Source organism: Rhodamnia argentea, chromosome 8, assembly GCF_020921035.1.
Source record: "Rhodamnia argentea isolate NSW1041297 chromosome 8, ASM2092103v1, whole genome shotgun sequence".
In the NCBI taxonomy this organism is placed as follows: Eukaryota; Viridiplantae; Streptophyta; class Magnoliopsida; order Myrtales; family Myrtaceae; genus Rhodamnia; species Rhodamnia argentea.
Genome location: NC_063157.1, coordinates 25,640,497 through 25,660,708, shown reverse-complemented (window position 1 = coordinate 25,660,708; position 20,212 = coordinate 25,640,497). Strand labels below are relative to the sequence as shown.

The 20,212-nt window shown below is 39.9% G+C and overlaps 1 protein-coding gene across 2 annotated transcripts; it reads left to right on the top strand.

Annotated features, from left to right (window-relative positions):
• Positions 1-10,074: 10,074 nt before the first annotated feature.
• Positions 10,075-15,121, top strand: LOC115735441 (zinc finger CCCH domain-containing protein 55-like). 2 transcript variants are annotated; one of them, XM_030666678.2, is made up of 9 exons: positions 10,075-11,108; positions 11,257-11,439; positions 12,740-12,919; positions 13,023-13,120; positions 13,272-13,535; positions 13,629-13,785; positions 14,295-14,484; positions 14,598-14,684; positions 14,791-15,121. In XM_030666678.2, the coding sequence occupies exons 1-7, from the start codon at positions 10,189-10,191 to the stop codon at positions 14,464-14,466; spliced, it is 1,974 nt and encodes a 657-aa protein (XP_030522538.2). In that variant the 5' UTR covers positions 10,075-10,188; the 3' UTR covers positions 14,467-14,484; positions 14,598-14,684; positions 14,791-15,121. The 2 variants fall into 2 exon arrangements, with proteins under 2 accessions (XP_030522538.2, XP_030522537.2); XM_030666677.2 differs by having other exon boundaries at positions 13,023-13,132.
• The last annotated feature ends 5,091 nt before the right edge of the window (positions 15,122-20,212 follow it).

Sequence of the window (20,212 nt, the reverse complement as noted above, 5' to 3'; positions counted from 1 at the left end):
GACAAGATTTTTCAACTTTTGGCTAGTCTTAGGCCTAAATATGAAGATCTTAAGAGGCAAATCCTAATGAGTTCTACTCTTTCCAATTTTACTACCATTTGTGCTATTGTTCAAAGGGAGGAAACTCGTCGTCATATAATGACTCCCGATCCTAAGAAAGGGGGAGATTTGGTTGGGAATTCTGCCCATGCTGCTTTAAGTAATCGCTCTAGTTTTGGTACTAAAATTAATAGCACCGGTTTTGATGGCAATCGTTCCGGTTTTGGTAAAGGCAAAGGCAAAGGTCGAAATAATAAATTTCATTGTGATCATTGTGATAAGGACGGTCACTCTAAGGACCGTTGTTGGGAGCTTTATCCTCATCTTCGGCTTAATAAGGATAAATGGGTGGATGCCAAGGTTGCAGCTCATACTCAAGGCTCGACGTTTGATTTTCAAGCCTCTTTGAATAAAATTGCTCTTCGACCGCAGAATCTTATCCAAGCTGGTGGCATAACATCATCTCGTCTCGATTCTAGCAATCCGGCTCAATCTAATAATTCCCTAGCTCTTATGACTTTATCTCCAAAGAATTCTTTTATTATTGATTCGGGTGCTCTAATCATATGTGCAGCACTTCTTATGGATTATCTGATTTTTGTGTCATTGATGAGAGTTCTCGTGGTCCGATTATCGTGGCTAATGGAACTCAAGTTCCCGTTAAAGGACAGGGCACCCTCAATTTATTTTCTATTGCTTGTGATGTGTTATTTGTGCTAGCTTTATCTTCAAACTTATTATCCGTCAGAAACTTACTTAAGAATTGACCTGCAATGGTATTTTTTCTCATTAAAAGGTAGTATTCCGGGACAGGCTCACAAGGAAGACGATTAGTGAAGGCCGTTGTCAACAAGAGCTTTATGTGGTTGATTTTCCGAGCAAGACTTTGGTTGCAAGGAAGAATAAGGAGGCTATTTCGCAACTTTGGCATTTACGCATGGGCCACCCTTCAGATAATGTGTTGCATAATTTGAATTTTGAATTTTCTCTTGATTCAAGTCATTGTGAAACTTGTCGTTATTCTAAGCAGCATAAACTACCTTTTACTTCTAGTTCACATGTTTCACAAGAAGTGTTCGAATTATTACACTCTGATGTTTGGGGTAATGTTCATGTGGATTCGAGTGATGGCTTCAAATATTTTATTACTTTTATTGATTATAAGTCTCGTACCACTTGGCTTTATTTATTGACCTCTAAGAGTGAAGTGTTGAAAGTATTCCAAGAATTTTGCAATATGGTTCACACTTAATATGGTTGCCACATCAAGATTCTTCGAACCGATAATGGGACAGAATATACAAATCATCCTTTTGAATCATTTTTGAAGTCCTTGGGGATTATTCATCAAACTTCCTATGTCGGCACACCTCAACAAAATGGCATAGCCGAACGGAAAAATCATCACCTACTTGAAGTGACAAGACCTCTATTATTTCACGGTAATTTTCCCAAGACACATTGGTCGGATGCGGTGCTCACTAGTTGTTACTTGATTGATCATCTCCCCAAGAAGATATTACATTACAAATCTCCAATGGAGGTGCTTATTGGCCGAACTATGAATATTTCACATCTTTGAATATTTGGGAGTATTTGTCTTGTTCACTCTTCAGGAGGAAAACTTGATCTTCGTGCTCGTAAGTGTGTTTTTATTGGTTATTCCTCTGTCAAGAAGGGTTATAAATGTTTTGATCCATCTACTAATAAGGTTTTTATCTCACGTGATGTTGTTTTCGATGAGAATCACATGTTTTTTTCTAGCAAGGATCAGCTTCAGGGGGAGAATAGTGGTACCGAATTGAACTATAATGAGTTCGATGTTGAAGTTGCTCCCTTTCCGATTGTGAGTGGTCACATTAGTAATAATATTAATGGTTCTAATCTTGCTTCACAACAAGTGGATGAAACCGTTGAGGTTGAAGAGCCCGCACCTGTTCCCGCCGCTCCCGCTCCTATTCGAAAGACCACTCGAGTTTCACAACCATCTATCGAACTTCATGACTTCATCACTTATCATTTTGCTCGATTTCCTATACAGGATTATATTTGCTATGGTAAAGTTTCTCCCGCCTTCCATGTTTTTTTGTTAGTTGTCGATGCTCAAAAAGAGCCTGCTACTTTTCTTGAAGGTAGAAGTTCTCAATTATGGCGAGATGCAATGAAAGAAGAGCTAGAAGCACTTGATAAAAATCATACTTAGGATATCGTCACCTTATCTGAAGGAAAGCGCTCCGTTGGCTGCAAATGGGTATATAAAATTAAATACAAGAATGATGGTTCCATAGAGCGTCACAAGGCAAGACTTGTTGCTAAGGGCTACACGCAAACTTATGGTGAAGATTACAAAGAAACGTTTACTCCTATAGCAAAAATGAACATGGTGAGGGTATTGATGTCCATAGTAGTAAATTGTGATTGGCCACTCTTTCAAACGGATGTTAAAAATGCGTTATTATAAGATGAACTGGAAGAAGAAGTTTATATGAAGATTCCTTCTTAACATCCCTCAAAAAATCAACCCAATGCGGTATGCAAGCTTAATAAAGCTACCTATGGTCTCAAACAATCGCCACGTGCTTGGTATGGGAAATTAAGTTCGGCTCTTGAAAGTGTGGGTTTCAAAAAGTGTGATTCAAATTCCTTCTTATTTGTGAAGTAGAATGTCAAAGGAACAGTGGTTGTTCTTGTTTACGTGGATGACATAGTTATTACTGGTGATAATATTCATGAAATCGAGGCTCTCAAGCGGCACTTGAATGTACGGTTTGACATCAAGGATTTGGGACACTTGCATTATTTTCTTGGTATAGAAGTGGCCTACTCTAGTAAAGGATTATTCATCTCTCAAAGAAAATATGCTCTTAACTAGTTAAAAGAGACTGGGAAACTTGGAGCTACTCCTGCTCAATCTCCCATGGATTATAACAATAAGTTTGTTGACAACATCGCCCCTTTACCCTATATTAGACGATTTTAAAGGTTGGTTGGACAATTGATCTACTTAACCATTACTCAACTAGATATTGATTACGCCGCCAGCTATGTAAGCCAATTCATGCATGCTCCTACTGAAGGACATATGGTGCTTGTGGACCACATACTTCAATACCTAAAATCTAGTCCAGGTCGGGATATTTTGATTAAGGAACATGGTCATACCGGTATTGTAGGGTATATTGATGCATATTGGGCCTAGGAGCCCTATGGACAGAAAATCAACTACGTGTTTATGCACTTTTGTAGGCGGCAACTTAGTCAATTGGAAAAGTAAAAAGTAAACCGTTGTGGCAAGGTCCAGTGCAGAGGCTGAATACTGAGCCATGGCCTCAAACTACAAGTGAAATGGTTTGGCTTTGTTTGCTTGTGCAAGAATTGGGATTTGAAACCCCTAGGTCTCCTATGAAGTTATTTTGTGATAATCAAGCCGCAATCCATATCGCTTCAAATCCAGTTTTTTCATGAATGGACAAAACATATAGAAGTCGATTGTCACTTTATTCATGAGAAAGTTCAAGCTAAGACAATTGAAACTCCTTTATATCCGTAGTGATGAGAAACTTGCAGATATATTCACCAAGGCTCTTGCTAAAGGTGTTTTCCAGAATATGATATCCAAGCTAACCTCCGCGGACGTTTTCGCTCCAGCTTGGAGGGGGAGTGTTAAAACGATAAAGATTGAAGATCTTCCTAATTCAAATATAGTAGGAAATATGGTTGAGTTGTGCGATATTTATAGTTACCAAATTCATGATTGTAATGCATTGCATTGTTCTCTATTAAAGGATAATAAATCCTCCCCAAAGAAAATAAGCTGAATTGGGGATTTACCGCCGTGGATGTAAGCTTCCAAGAGACTCTTTTTCTCTTGGTTGTCTGAACCACATTAATTATTGGATATTCCTCTTCTCTTCTTTTTGTTGCTGTAGAAGATCAACAAGACTATAGTTTTTTAACACTCTATTTGAAATACATACGTTCAAACTTAGTTGGAGTTCATTCGTTACATCTCCGATTGCCTTTTTTTTTTTAGGATGGTCCTTTTTCATTGTAAAACAAAACTTGTAAATTGAATCAAATAGTTTGATATGTGGAATGAGCAAGTCTCTTTTGACCGTACCAAAATAATTTATCTTTCGACTTTACTTGCTCTGTGTGATTTACATATTTATCTCAAAGTTATGAACATCTCTTTTGAGTGAAATGAAAATTTTCCTACCCAACCCCAAAAAAAAATTGAATTCATATAACCGCGTATCTGTCAAATTTTATTCTTTCATGTATATGTCCCGTTTGAAATGATTCTCGAGTCTCCTTTTTCTTATTGTGATTTTTATTAAAAGACAAGGTATTGCGCATTGGCATGATAATTAGACGCCTTGACCTTCTGCCTCAAAAAGTGAGAAGCGCCAAGTTCAACCTTCATTGTCGTCCATTCCTCGGGCTACTCCAAGGATGTGGACGTATGTCACTCTAGCCTTACTTGGCGTGACTGTGATAGAAATGATAGGATTACCACGTCCATCGCGATATCAATCGATTATTCACGTCAACATACATCGGACTTTCACATTAGCGATTTCAAATCGAGATTATCGAATTGACTCGATTGATAAAATATAAAGATGTTTAGAATTCTATTAATAAAATTGAAAAATTTATGATCGAATTAGCAAAATACAATATGTTTTAGACTTTTTGGATAATTTTCTCTGCTTGATCATTACTAATGAAGGCTTCTTTACGGGATGTTTCGTGAATCAATAGACATGCCTAGATAAAGATTTTTTTTTTTGTTGGGTCAAATAGATAGAGAAGTTTAACTGCAACATTCTAGCCGATTCCATTTTTCCGCAGTCATCTAAATTATTACGTAACATGACACGTGTTTTTAATTATGCGCGACCATCTTCTCGTTGTGTCTCGAAAAAGGCTAAGGCCATTCAATTCGACAGGCAATTTAGGTGCGGGAGAGCATGTGCGAGACTCGAATGATATGCATGCGAATCGGTGGAGACAGTTAGCCCTAAGTTTTAGAAGTCTTTTTCGGACAACGACTTCTCTAACGTGGTCCAAAATTGTTTCGCCGTACAAGTTCATCGGCATCTAGAGAACCTTAGGGTGAGTTAGGCTTAGTTGGACTTGTGCAATTAAAGCTTTTTGCCAACATGACCCGTGCTCGGTTTGCTAAGATTGGTTCTGGAATTTTAGTAAATCGGATGATGTGACGGGTTATTTGCTCGGAATTCAGGATAACGAATTCGTGGGCCGGTCTTCATATACCCGACATTTGCTCGTCCGGAGTATTTCGGACCTTCTAGAAGCTTCTCGAATGCGACACGCGGCGCGGCTCTCCGTAATCGAGTTGGACACATATGACTGGAATTAGATTCGAGTGGGTGATGCGGAATCAAAGGAGAAATTACTTGTTAATATCTAGCCAAAAAGAATTTTTAAAAGGGTTTATATCACGAAAAATCTCGAATTGATACACTTGCGGACAAATTTATTCTAAATTAATTTTTGGACCATCCAAAATTCCAAATTGATTTACGCTCCATTAACTTCCGCCATATATTTACCGCGAAATTGTGAAGCTTGATGACACGTGATAAAATTATTCATTGACCTGGCAAGTAAAAGCACAAATCTCTTTGTTCATCTATTTTTTTTTTTTTAAGAAGGAATTTTTAACCATCTTTCGGTCTTTAGGCTCTATGAACCAAACTCCACCGCCAGTAGAAGGTTTGCTCGGATATGCTTGGAAACCGATCTATTCATCTCTTGAATTTTCGCGTGGACTTATCGGGTCAACTTATTTATTGCAACATGTGATCCAATTCGGCAATTTCACGGTAAAGTTGACGAAAACTAACATAGGGTGAATGAGTGCTGGTTTTAAGTTTTCCTAACCAAAACATTAGTATGAGATAAATTTATCATGAGTATACGAGTTTAGGGCTTTTGGCATTCCACAAATTAGTTTTGGAAAAAATCGTCACAACTGTACCAATTTAAAATTTTTTGTATTTTAGCTGTTTTTTAAAAGATCAATATACTTAAAATTATTCATTTGCAATAAAAGGCGAAGACAATGTGAAAATCTCCCCCCCCCCACAAATTCCAATCTCATTTTTTTCCCTTTAAATTGGTCGTGTCCTATTCGGGCGTATCCTTGATGGTCGTTGCGTACAATATTTCACAAAGATCTTATTCAATGGCCGAATTGTTGTCATCGGATGCTAAAGTGGATGTGCAAGATTATAGACATTGTATTGGAGACCAAACATAACTCGTTGGTTTAAATATCAAAATGCTGTGGAAACTTAAGAAAATTGATATGATGATATTCAAACCACTAATTCAATGTAACATGGATAAGAGAAAGTTGTATTAACTATTAATCACAGGCGTTGTTGCCCCATTTCACCCCGAACGCTCGTCGTTTTTAGTGGGTCAAATGAGAAAGGTTAGGCCCAAAACTAATTTCTCAGCCCAAGCCCCATTTGCACTCCAGCTCCTGCTTGCTGCTGTTTATTTATTTATTTTCGATTTTCCCTTTTGTTAAAGACTTTCGTGAAATGTTGTGGGTAAAATCAATTGGGGCTTCGACCAAAAACGAAAATCAATTAGGGCACATAAAAAAAAAAAAAAAACTCGGGTTAAATGTAAAGTCCAATCTTACTAAAATATCACCTATGAATAGAGCTTTGTGGGCTTGAAGGACTTAGCGCTGTGATAAGTGGTATAAGAGTCAAAGGTTAGGCCAAGCCATGGCTTGGGGGGCTAATAGAGACTAGGAACAACAATGCTGCCCTCACCTGCTAACCGCACTAGACCGGTTCGTGCTTGCTGTCATGCTGGCAAAAGCGGGGGTTTCGGGGTGGACATCGGATTAGCGTATATATAATTATCGAGATGCCCCAAAACATTAAGAGCATAAAAAATCCAAATGGAAAAAAAAATATATAGCATATCCTACTCATCGTAGGTCGTCTAAGAACTCGTAATCTATGCTAGCCAATCTTGATAGCACAGGATGACCGAAGAGAGAGAGTAGCTAAAAGTAGCGGTGATTGGTGCCAAGGTGGGTAGGTTCTAAACATAGAACCCCCGAAACCCGCCATGTTATAATCGATTCCATAAGAGCAATTGGCTCTGCCCATTCACAATGACTATATTTTATGTCCGAACATCACACACCTGCAAATGTGGTCACCATTCTAGGTTTTGGAGCCTAGAACCTACCCTATGTTTACGGTACCATTATAGGTCTATTCGAGAACCCCGTGTTTTCTTTTGTTCTTTCTTATGGTTTCATCTTTTCCAGCAAAATAATATGAGTAGAAATGAAAATATTTAAAGTAAAATATAAATAATAAAAATCACTATCTGCAAAAAGCAACAATCACTGGGAGAAAAGGTGAATGAGTGACGCCATGTTGCTGAGTCGTGTCTAATAAGGTTAGATTTTTTTTTTTGTACGGGAAACACGTTAGGATTTGGCTTTTTAAGTCGTGAAACCAATTCCGAAACCGGTCGGGTTTGGTTCCCGGGTGGGTATTAACTCAAAATCGGGAATCGGACCTATTCCAACCTGTTCCAAAAATCTAGAACTGGTTTCGATGGGAATCGATTTTTCAGATGGTCCGATCCAATTTCCGAGTAGAACAGATCCAGTTGCACACCCCTAACTAAGAGGTAATGTGTAAAGTTAGGATTCGATGATTCAAAAGGGAGGACATATAATCCTCAACCAACATTTGAGATTTGACTACCCGGAAACAAAAAAATTTTAAAAAGAAAAGTAAAGAAGAAAATAAATTACAGCATCAAATGCGGAAAAAAAAGAAAGAGAAAATCAAGGAATTAGTCAAAAATAGAATCACACGTCCCACAGTGATAGTCCATTTTGCTGCCGTTGAATCTGACCCTCGGTTTCTGTACGGTGCATGGTATTTCTGCCCTCCTCTCTGTCCAATTAAAAGCTTTCCCTTTTTCTTTTTCCCTTTTTCCATTTCAGCCCTTTAATAAATAGTTTTATTAATTTATTAATTTTCTCTGTCCACCTTTTTTATTTTGATCTTTGATTTTTTTTTTCCTTCTCTCGCAATTACGTAAGCATAAAGCTCTATTTTGTAGGGAAAGCGAACGTACTCGTGATGATTGAAGACAAGCGCGCCATATTGCATAGGTTGATATCATAAAATATTCCAAATCGATAGATTTGTGATAAATTTATCTTAAATTATTTTTTTGATTATAAAAAAAATTCCAAACCGGTACACATTTGTCAAACTTCCTACAAGTTATTTTTTGACCACCAAAATCCTCAAATTGATATATTTGTGACAAATTTACCTAAAATCGGACTTGTGATAAATTTACCGTCGGTTAGTTTTTCGTTGAATTTTACCTTCGATTTGTTGAGTTTGATGATACGTGACAATTGACTGATGTACTAGTTTGGGGTTTTTACCGTCTCTTGTCTTATATGTATCAGCTGGAGGTTTTTTGTTGTATCGACCGGATTTAATGAAAATTAACGGGAGGTGAATTTTTTTATATGTATACTAGTTTGGAAATTTTGATGGTAAAAAAATTTAATCTGTGATGAATTTGTGGCGGACAGATGTATTAATTTGTGATTTTTTCGCCGCTCTCTTTCGACCGTTGGTTAACGTTGACATTGTAAAATATTTTCAAAGAAATGGCGATGTTCTTGAAATGATAAAAATCAACGATCTTTTAATGATATAATAAAGCCGAATGAAATCTTTTGTAATTCTTCAAGGGCTTGATTAACGCACAAGAGAATTCATTTCGTAGGAGCTTTATGTTAAGTTTTAGAAATTTGATATGATATCCGATCATATTGATTTTGATTCCCAATTTGAAGATGTCCTTGTGGATTGAGCAACGTCCCAATTAGGTTAGTTTGTTTAATAGGTTCTTCATATTTTTTTTCATACATCTCCAATGTCATGTCGCAAGCAGGCCTTTCAAATAAGCGACTGAAAAATCAATAACCATTGGACGCGTCGCTCAATAAACAAGATTCTATGAATCACACTCGATAAGTCCGGAATTTTCCTTTTTCCAATAGCCACATGAACTATTTATTATATGCCCATTATTTGCCATTGGCCAATCCGTCAATTCGCCAAGAGCGCTGCTCTTGCGGCAAATGATGAGCGCCTACGACAATGACAGGGGTGGGATCGGAGGGATGCGTCCTCCTATGCCGACTTGCCGCGCACCGACCATTCTACGCGGACACCTCGTGTTTTGTCATAAATTGCTACGATCGAGATCGAAAAAGTGCATTTGAATAACGTGCACAGTCTTTCTAGATTGCATACTCCCAAAAAAAAAAAAAAGAGAGAGAGAGAAAGAATATGTTGGTCGATAAAGGAGATTTCAGAAAAGGAAAATGCATCCGATCTTGATTAATGCTGCGGTTGCTATTCTTGGGGCCAAAAAAGCCAACCGGGATATTTGCAAATATTTTCGTACAGGCTCTAATCCAAAACGAGAAAATTAACTTTTACAAGACAAGCATGCAATTTAACCCCTGAAGTTCACTTTTTTTACTATTTACGGGGATGAATACGATGACGTCGTTTTCCCTTTTTCCTCCAAAGCAGCAAGGAGCAAAGGGACAAAAAAAAAATTAAGGAAGAAAGGGCAAAAAAAACCAGGTCGTACATACTGGTCTGTCACGTGCGCGCACACGTACTTGGGTGGGGTGGGGGGCGTGCGGTTAAACATTCAATATCTGGCGAAATTCCAGTCTCGCCCCTGAGGTGGGCCCGGAATTACACTCCGTGCTGAGTCAAAACAAAACAAAGAACGGAGTCCCAGAAAAACGATGGAAGAAGGAAAACGGCAAAAGCAGTGAAAAATAAAAAGGTGGTTGGAGACTTGGAGTAGGAAAAAGATAAGGATTTGGTTTTGTTTACTGTTCTCCAAGCCCGCTTTTTACACTTCAAACCCTACTCTCTCTCTCTCTCTGAAACAAAAATGACACATAAAGATACTGCAGCACCCTGAACCCCCCCCCTCTCTCTCTCAACCCTTTTAGAGAGAGAAAGATCGAGAAGAAGCAGGAGAAGGAGAAAGAAGAAGGAGAAGCAGCCGTAGGTGGGCATGGATGCGAACGAAGCGACCTCCATAGTGCTGTCCAAAATCAGGGGCATAGACCCGGAGAACGCTTCGAAAATCATGGGCTACCTCCTCATCCAGGACCTGACCGAGAAGGATTTGATACGCCTCGCCTTCGGGCCGGAGACTCTCTTGCACAGCCTCATTCTCAAGGCCAAGAACCAGATGGGACTTTCGTCGAGCGCCTTGCCCGCGCAGTCGGCCAACGCTCCTCATCACACTCTCGCCCCCACCATTTCCATCCCCACCAACCCAGCCACCGCCAACGCTCACGGGCTGCCTCAGTCCTCTCCTAGAATCACTCCCAGGGGCGACTATGAGGTCGGGAAGGGACCCTTTTCTGGGTTCGCCGGCAACGTCGTGAGACAGAACTCTAGCCCTTCGCTTCCTTTTGAAAGTGCTCGTTCTGGGTCGTATTTCGCTTCCCTGAATGGTAGTAGCTGTAGCGTGAACACTGGCGGTGCGAGCGATTTCATGGAGGAGAACAGTCAACTCGGCGATTACTTTGCGTTCCTCAACGATTCGTCCAAGTCGGGCGACGTTTACGAGATGGGGTACAATGCGGATACGCATTTGCACAGGAGGAGTTACTCCGAGAGCGACGTGGGTTTCGGCTGCGGTGGCGAGGAGGCGTGCTTCGGCGGCGGGTATAGGCAGTGCCTGTATTACACGAGAGGCTTCTGCAAGAACGGGAGCAACTGCAAGTTCCTCCACGGCGACGATTTTGAGGGTTCTGCGAACTTCGTTGGTTCGCCGAGCAATTTTGATGCCGAGGAAATGATGAGGCTCAAAGTCGCTCACCAGCAAAGATTAGCCGCTGCTTCGCAGTTTTTACCTGGAATTTCCCCAACATCGCATGGGAAGTACATGGCCTTGCTTATGCAGCAGCACAATGAAACCCAGAGGTATATTCAAATGCCTTTCTTTTTCGCATCTTAACTTTGCTTGTCTTATTACTGTCAAAGGTCGTGCCTTCCATGGTTTTTCCGACGGTTAAAATGTTGGGTTCTTGTTTTTGATTTGCGGCTGTGCATGATTTCCCTTGCATTTTAGGATGGGGGTACCGGGGGTGGCCATGGGAGATGAATTTTATAAGTATGGGCGATACCAAGTGGAGAGAAACGAGTATTTGGCTATGGGGTTGGCGGAGAAGGCAAATTCAGCTTCCAGGCAAATCTATCTAACATTCCCTGCGGACAGCACTTTTAAGGATGAAGATGTTTCTGATTATTTTAGGTAATGCCGCTTGAGATTGTATGGGAAAGATGTTTTTCTACTCATGTGTTGCTATTTTTTCATTGAACTAGTGCGATTGAATCTTTTAATAATGCTAAAATATCTCACCAGGTCTGCAGTGAACTGAGCATGAAACTCTGGCTCATTTTCCTCTCAAAACTGTTTCTTTTTTCGTTTTATGTTTTATTTTGGCAGAGCATGCTAATTTCTTGCAAACTGGGGCTTATCGCTTTCGTTATACTACTTGATTGAGCCATCCTCTCCTGTTCTAGGAGTCAGACAAGCAAAGCCCTCATTTTTACGGATTTGATGTGCTCTGTACTTAAGTAATGCTGATTGATGATGCTATTTACAGTTACGTCTTGTATATTGGTTATTTGTTTGAATGATTTAATGATCGATCCTATTATTTCCACTGGTATTTCTGCCAATGATCCCTTTCTAGCAGTGCTGTGCAGCGCTGGCTTTCCATTCTATTTATACTGCATCTGATGTCAGCAGGAAAATGCTGCTGCTTGTTCATTTTTTTCCTCTCGTTACGTGAAAACTATGACGTTATATCCATGTGGATCTCATTTCATAATACGAAGTTGCAAACACATCACTTCAATAGAAAAAATATGTCATTAGTAGATCCCTATATAAACGTCAGAAGTGTACTGCTTGTTTTTGTCTTATACTTAGTTAGGTCACTACTTTTTTACTGCAATAGCAATCTATGTTCCTGTCTATGGTTTGTTAAAAGAAGGCTGTTCCATCAAGTCTGGTTGCATTTAAGCCCTTACAGCAGAAACTTTTCGTGGATTTAGTAAGTTATAGGATTTTTTGGCAGTTGGAAGTAGAGTAAATGGATGTTTGAGTTTTAGAAAATCGAATGCAGATTAAGTACTGGAAGTACATGGCCTTGCTTTTTATGCCGCTAAGACCTGGGTTTAAAAGAGCGATACTTTATTGAGGACTTTTTGCCTCTTGGAAGATGTTGGATTTTCTGCTCTTTTCACAGGCATTTGGACGTTCCGCCTTTGCTTGATTGTGTTTGACTGCATGTAGCCATTCTTGAAGAGTGCATGGCCAGGAAAATGCTGTGATAATCACAGAGAAGCATTTGTATGATGTAAAGTTTTCTTCTGTTCTCTTGTATGTCATATCTTATGATCTTTCTAAGAAATTAATTTGGAGGAAAGATTTGTATCTAGTTGCTGCTAAGCTTAAATTTTTGCTTCGCTCTGTACTTACTCTCTTCTCTGGTCCGATTTGAATCTCCGTGCATTAATGGTGTTATTTCTGATTCTTCTGTAAGCAATTACGGACCAGTTCAAGATGTCAGGATTCCTTATCAGCAGAAGCGAATGTTTGGATTTGTTACATTCGTCTACCCAGGGACTGTAAAGCTCATACTGACGAAGGGGAACCCTCATTTCATATGTAATTCACGTGTACTGGTTAAGCCCTACAAAGAGAAGGGAAAAATTCCGGAAAAGTATGGCTTGTATTTCCTTTATTTTTTTATTTTTTTTGGTGTGGCTGCATAACCAGTCTTGTGTGGTCTAACTATGTGTTGATACTCAATTTGTTAATATTAGGAGGCAACAACATCAACAACAGCTATTCGAGAGAGGGGAGTTCTCGTCTTGTTCCAGTCATTCGCTGCTTGACTCAGGAGAGCCATATGACCATCTTGGTGAGAGAACAAGTGCACATTTCGAAGGAAATTCTTCCGATATGATGTCCTTTATTCTTCACTTTTACAGTTTGGCCTTTATTCTTAGCAAAACCTTTGATTAAAAATAATTGACTTGGATTCTATGCCTGTTTCCATTGCATTACTCCAGCAAGGTCAAGAGTATTCCACAATCCACAAGAGATGGTGATTAGGCGGAAACTGGAAGAGCAGGCTAATTTGCAGCAAGCAATTGAACTTCAAAGTAGAAGGCTAATGAATCTGCAACTCCCAGATTTGAAAGATGATGGAATATACCATCACCTACGCAGCTTTTCCGTTGGCTCTCCTGTTTCACCGCCTATTCATCCTCATACTCAGATTAACCATAAAGTCGTTATGCCATCTGATGCCACTAACCATGAAAATGCTGAAGGTTAGGTCATGATTAACATTTTTTCTGGTAATGACAAAAGTTCATTTGAGCAGCTGCGATCTCTATTGGCTCATCTGCCTATCGTCATTGCAGACTGCCGGAACGGCCCAGCCGCCACCATCTCTGTAATTGCTGCAACTGGTGAGCAGCAGCTTCATTATGATGTCAATGCTGCGTGCGCTCAGGATATTGGCAGTGGTGAAGGCAAAAGTGAGAGCTCCAAACTCACACGTGGTGATAGTCGGGGAAGGTATGGATCTAGATTTCATGAAAATTGATCATGACTAAATATTCTAGGATTTAAACGGAGAAATTGCATTTTGCCTAAGTGGGATATTTTGCACGTCATTGAGCCTACCATAATTAGAACTTGGAGTGAAATGCATTGCCATCCTTTATTTTTTGGGACAAGAGGGAAAAAGCCTCATTCAGAGAAGGAGGCAATTTTATGTTCAACTGTTTTGAGTGTTTGCATAGATTTTTGTAGCAAGTCTGGATATATGCGTTATCTCATTATTTGAAAACAAAAGAGTTAAGATGACGTTGTTGTGAGAACTTTTGGTAGATCGTGTGAAGTGTTTTAAGAAGTTGGAGTAGGCTTTGTAAAATCTGGATACACCACATGGAAATAAAGTGTGACTTCTTGTGCCTTTAATGCTTTCCAGAGTCTTGTGGCTTCAGGGTTCCTTTACTTTTGCATCGTGGGGAAAGTGTTGACTCCTGAGAATCTTTTTTATATATCTTCTTGTATGATCGCAGCTTAGAAAATATACTTCCCGACTCGCCTTTTGCTTCACCGACAAAATTTTCTGGTGATCATATTCCGGACTTCTCTAGATTGGCTGATGAAACTGATTTTGCTGAGAGCTCTGAGATCCCTGACAATAATGTTTCACTGACCATGAGTTCTGGTGACGGGCCTTCTCAGTAAATGATTGTCCTAGCTAAGGTGCTGTCTCCTTCACAATTTAAGCGGCCTCCATTATAATCTCTCCTTTGCTCTCTTCTATATAAATCATTTTTTATTGAAGCTAAATTTCTGGCGTAATACTGTGATTCCAGGTTTTTATTTCCCTTTCCCTAAGCATTTGATCCATTAACATGTAAATGACGAAGATGACTGTGGTCGGCAGGATTTGTTGTCTAGAGGTAAGAGACACCATTTCTTCCACTCTTCTTTTCGGTGTGGACCTAAATTTTGCAAACCTAATCTACTGCTGTTTTCTAATGCTATACCTTTTTGCATGTAATGCAGAGTAGAAGCAAATAGGAGGGAGACATATCTGCTAGATGTATAGCCCAGGCTTACCTGCACCTTAGATTAGATCCTTTAGAGATGATTTTGGTGAGATTCGGCGCCGTCATCATCGATACATACTGCTAACAGCAAAATACATACTACTACTACATCTACGATACCTCAAGGGGACAGGTGATTCAATAGTAATGTGTAGGTTCTCCCTATTTTCTTCTATGTAACCTCTGTGCAGGTGGGTGCAGGACCACACACAACAGACAACTTCATAGAACAGGCAGACAGTTGTAACTTTGGATTACCTCTAATTTATACATAGCTTCTGTTTCAACATTTTCTATTGTTCTACGTCGGTTTTATGCTTGTCTTGAAGATTGGTAGATAAAATGCTAAAACAGTTGACCTATAATTCCATAAAACGCACACGGTTACCGAGGCACGCGGGGAGGGCTCGGTTTAAAATGGGTAGAAGTACAACGTACAAATTGGTTTTGTTCATCACTGATCTCATCTTTCTTCCTCATGTTTTTATGTTACACACATTGGAAGAGCAAAGTGAAGATACTGGTTGTTTTCATGTCTCTGCTATGTTTGCTTTTAGTGTGGGGCTTCTCTCTTTAGTTTCACTTCATTTCATGATTTCACGATTCATGATTCTTAGGCCCACACACTGGGAAAGTGCTGACTGGTCACATGGGTGGCTGACATTCTGCAAATGGCATCAAAAGGGATTTTAACTCCTTTCACTTCCAGTTAGATGAATTATTTTTTGGTTCTCTCTTTTCTGTTTTTTTTTTCATTCTTGCTTGGGGGGGGATTGCGTTGCATTTTCTTCTTGATTTCTCTTTTATCCTTTGAATGAAAGCTGAGAAGTCATGAAGTGCTCAGTGAGGCCTTCTTTATTGTTTGATTGTAATAATAGGCTAGAGGGAGAAGCAAGCATGTCGCCCAATTACGGCTTGAGTGCAGTAACAAGACTAGGTTTTTCCTGTTGATTGATCGTGGACGTCAGATTTTATTTTGATCAACTGAGGACTAGTCGGGTCTTGAGCTAGCCATCAATGGAATTCCGGTGTCGGAAACCCGACTTGGCTCCCATGCCGAAGAATCTATTCCATTGACGGTGAGCTCTGAGACTCGGTTGGGGTTCTCTTAAAACTTCAATGGTCACACTCGACCGATTGCCAAAATCCTTTCAAGTCCTGCTTTTGCACTTAATTTCCCGCCTAATCGTGTCTCTATACTTTTCTCCTCAAAGAAGAAAAGAGGCCATGAAAGTGAATGTGCAAATAAAAGGAACAAAGCTTGTTAGTGAACAGCATGACTCTCTTCACGCTTTTTGACCGGCAGATGCCTGGAGGAGGAGGTAGCTCTGTTTCATTCTGGTTTATTTTCGGATTTTGAGTTGCATCACGTTCCAGCCCACCCTATTGCCCTTTCCCTTTCCCTTTCTTGAAGTAATGAAAGTGACGGGGCCCGCGACTTTCGGTTCATATCCGCTTGTCTCTCGCCGTACTGCACAAAGCGTGTATAAATTTCCATCGTTGGAGTGCTAAGTGGATGATATTCTCTTTGACAACACTCACTTTTGCTTTTCTGGCCTTCGACCTTTGGGGCCTTTTTAGAGAAAGTGGAGTCTTTTTTTTTTTTTTTTTGGTGAAGGGTGAGGCAACATCTTCTCCAATTGAAAAAAAATCATGAGGGGTGTGTATGAAATGGCTAAACTTCGGGGGCAATTTTTGCTTCTTGGAGGAATGGAGTCCCTGGTCTCTTGAAACGACCATGGACCGAGAATTTCGAGTTTCGGGGGACCAGATACCGAAATCTTTTATTGATACGGGAGTGCATAGACTGGCTGAATGTTGAGGTTAGTGACCCGTTCGCGCCTTCGCCTTCGCTCGAAAACTTCGAAATTTATGCTTACGAGATGACTCGAACTCGTGCAACTTGTGAGCTTTACCTTTCTCTGCCAAATAAGATATGAAAAAGTTGGCTTCTTGCTTAGCTGGAGAATCTTAGTGTGGTGCAAACTGATAAAAATACATGTAAAACTCCGTGCCCTTTTCAGTTTATCCTTTTCACTTTCACGAGACAATGCGCCAATTGACAATGTGCCAAATGGCAATGCTCATGTTGTAGTGGATGAGATACATCGGATGGTGACCGCAAAAGATAAGTCCGAAGTACCGATTAAATAACCCCACGAAGATTTTTAAAAAAAAAATGACACGTGATTGACTGATCAAAACATGTTTCTTCATGGACTTCAATCCGAGTTACTTGCTCTTGAATATTCCAATAAATTACTAGCTACGAGAAAGAGAAAATTTGGGGAAATTCTTTGTCCAATTTCATATTTTTTTTCGCTTCTCGCCTCTTGGGGACATTCCCTCAGCATTCGAGTTTCTGCTTTGTTCTCCCCAGAACAGGTCAACAGGATGAGATGCGGATGCTTATCAAACTTGTTGAGATCTCTTTGGGAACTCACAACATCAGACCAATGATTGCAAACTTACAAAGGGGTCGTGGAGTTTTTGACACCAAATTGCCATTTTGGAGGTGGATGACCCATTGCCATTGGTGATTGGCCTACAGTCTTGGAAGGCTGCTTCCTTTTGAGGAGGACACACTCAGGCATGGACCAGGAACAGTAGATTGGACGGTAAGCAATGGCCCAAGTAAAATCCAAAAAATGGGCCTTAAAGATCCAGCCAAAAACTGGTGATGTGATGCCCTTTTAGGCCTTCAATCAAATCTCCTTTCCTTCTTTTGTTTTTGCATGGATCGCTGTGTTTGGTGAAAACCAGAAGCAGCAACAAGTGTCTGCTTTCTTCTGATCCCAGACGGGGGTGAAGTCAGGGCATGGGGAAGATGGAAAGCAGACTTTCACATCTATGGTAAACCAGAATCAAAGGAGGAGATTTTGTTTCTATCTGAGGAAGATGCTCCTTGCTCAGCCATGTCCGTTCCTCAGATTTGGTGATTGGTTCATCACTTTCACGTTACAGTGACAAATAGCTTTTTGGGTCATATATAAAGGCCATGTTCATGATCTGCTCACCACATGCCCACCTTGTGAAGAACTGGGGACGCCAAAAAGAGGGCAGGTGAAAGAAATTTGGGCTCGGTAAAACTTAGTATTGTGTACATGCACGTTTCAGTGAAATTCTTGACGATTCATAGGCTTGATTGATGGCTCTTTTGTCCCCTTAAAAAGATGCCCTTTTTTTCGTTTTGTTAACATGCAGAAACTTGCTGGTGGGATGGAGGATGGAAGTGGGAGCTCACATGCTTTGCCAGGTAAAATTAAGCTGGCAAATATGTCTATACTTTTGCTGGGTTTTTTTTTTTTTTTTGGGTAGACTGACCACATTGTTTTAGGATGATGGGTTGGATTTGTCTTGATGATTGAACTCACAATGTAATTAGAAAAAAAAACAAACTTTGAAATTTTGCAAGGGGGAGAGGAGTCGGAGCTACAGAAGTTGCAGAGACAGCATGCAGAGAAAATGGCGAGGATTCAAGAGCTGAAGAGGGAGATCGAGGCGGTGAAGCTTCGCCTGGAGCAGAGGAAGAGCGAGGTCCCAAACGAGAAGGTTGAAGCCTTCAAGGCCTTGAGCGACAAGTATGAGAAGCTCAGGGGAGAGTACAACGCCCTCGTTGCTGAAAAACAGAGCAGAGAGAAACTGAACTGAAATTCTCAGTCTCTTTGGAAAAGCTCTGTATTTCATCCCCGGATCAATGTGCAGGGAGCCGGTTCTGTTTTTCAATCTATGATCTAGTCATGTGTAATAAAGATTTGAAATTCATATGCGGGGCCGGGTACGATCTTATACGGGATTAAGAAGTTGGATTATGACCGGGTAAACATGTGGCATTTTGATATAATCGTACTCTTTACCTATCCGTCTTGTTTGTACCATCCTTATCTCCGTTTACTTAAAAGGCAAACGCATCTCTCGTAGACCTAATCGTAAGGTTTGATTTCTCGGAAGCTCATCAAAAAACCCAGGCCGAACCAGAGAGGCCCGAAGATATTTTTGGGCAGGCATGGACAAAAATTTAGGACCGATTTGAAGGGCCGACTAGACTTGGGCCAACCCGATAATCACCTCTAATTAGAGGTGAGCATGGACCGGATGGATAGGTTCTAGGCCTAGAATCTGAAACCTTCTTTGTTATAACCAGTTCCTATTTTTTAGAAACTGGAACCTACCCTTTTTGTCTTGAAATTCGTTTTGAAACCTTTCTGTTTTTTCGGTATGGTTTCAGGGTGAACTTGATTTTTTTTTTCTTTTTCTGATTTCATTTTTTACAACAAAATAAAATGAGCAGCAATTAAGCGATTCAAAGTAAAAGATGGATAATAAAGCTCACTATCCGTCAAAAGCAACAATCCTTGAACAATAGAAATTAAAATCCACCAAATCAGATGAGGTGAGGTGAGCAAGACTACGTTTTTTTTCGGTTCCGAAATCGGTCCGATTCCCGGATGGGTCTTCACTTAGAACCGAGAGCTAGACAAATTCCAACAAGTTCCCAAAAATTAGAACCTGGATCGGTTTGAACAGGAGCCGGTTCCTACATTTGTTTTTCGAGTAGTCCGATTCGGTTTTCGAGTAAACCCGATCCGGTTGCACACGCCTACCCCTATTCACCGATTGTTCAGAATGATTGCCATTACAAAATGCTTATGTCCTCCTTAATATTTGATGTGATGATAAGATTTTTTTTTCTAATTTGTATTGTAAACAAAATATATGTGACACATAAAATACACTTTCGAGATATCGATATAAAAAAAGTTGAATGCTGGAGAATTATATCTGAGTTCAAAACAAGTATATTTTAACTAAGCGATGTGCAATTTTTCTTCTCTCTATAGAATAGAGTAAATTTGGAAGGAGAGTTTCAATTTCATTTTCGAACATCTCTCCATGAAATTTCAAGAAAGTTCACACACCATAAGAAATTGCAACACAACAATGCTTTTTTTTTTTCCTTTCAAGCGAAGACAACAACGTAAAATTTCTCGACATAATAATCATATATTTCGATAAATTTCTCGTTGAATCATTTTCCATCCTATATCAAGTCAATTATCCTCGTCTTTTTCCCCGGCCTTGTTTCGTTACATGTTTGAAACTGTTCTTGATGCTGACTTTCGCTCATATTATTTCAAAAGAGATTACTTACTTCTCTTTCAAGCTCGAATCATCTGGGCATTATTCCAATAAATGATTTGAAATTGAGTTGAGTTTTCAAAGGGAAACCGACAAAGAGTTTGAGTGCAAGTTGGGCCATTCTTGTCCTATACATAACGACCAAAAATGCTAATTTTTCTCACCTTAATATTCATATATGACCTAGGCTACACGCGTCACCCAACAATGCCCCAGCAATTCCCTTTTTTTTTATTTAA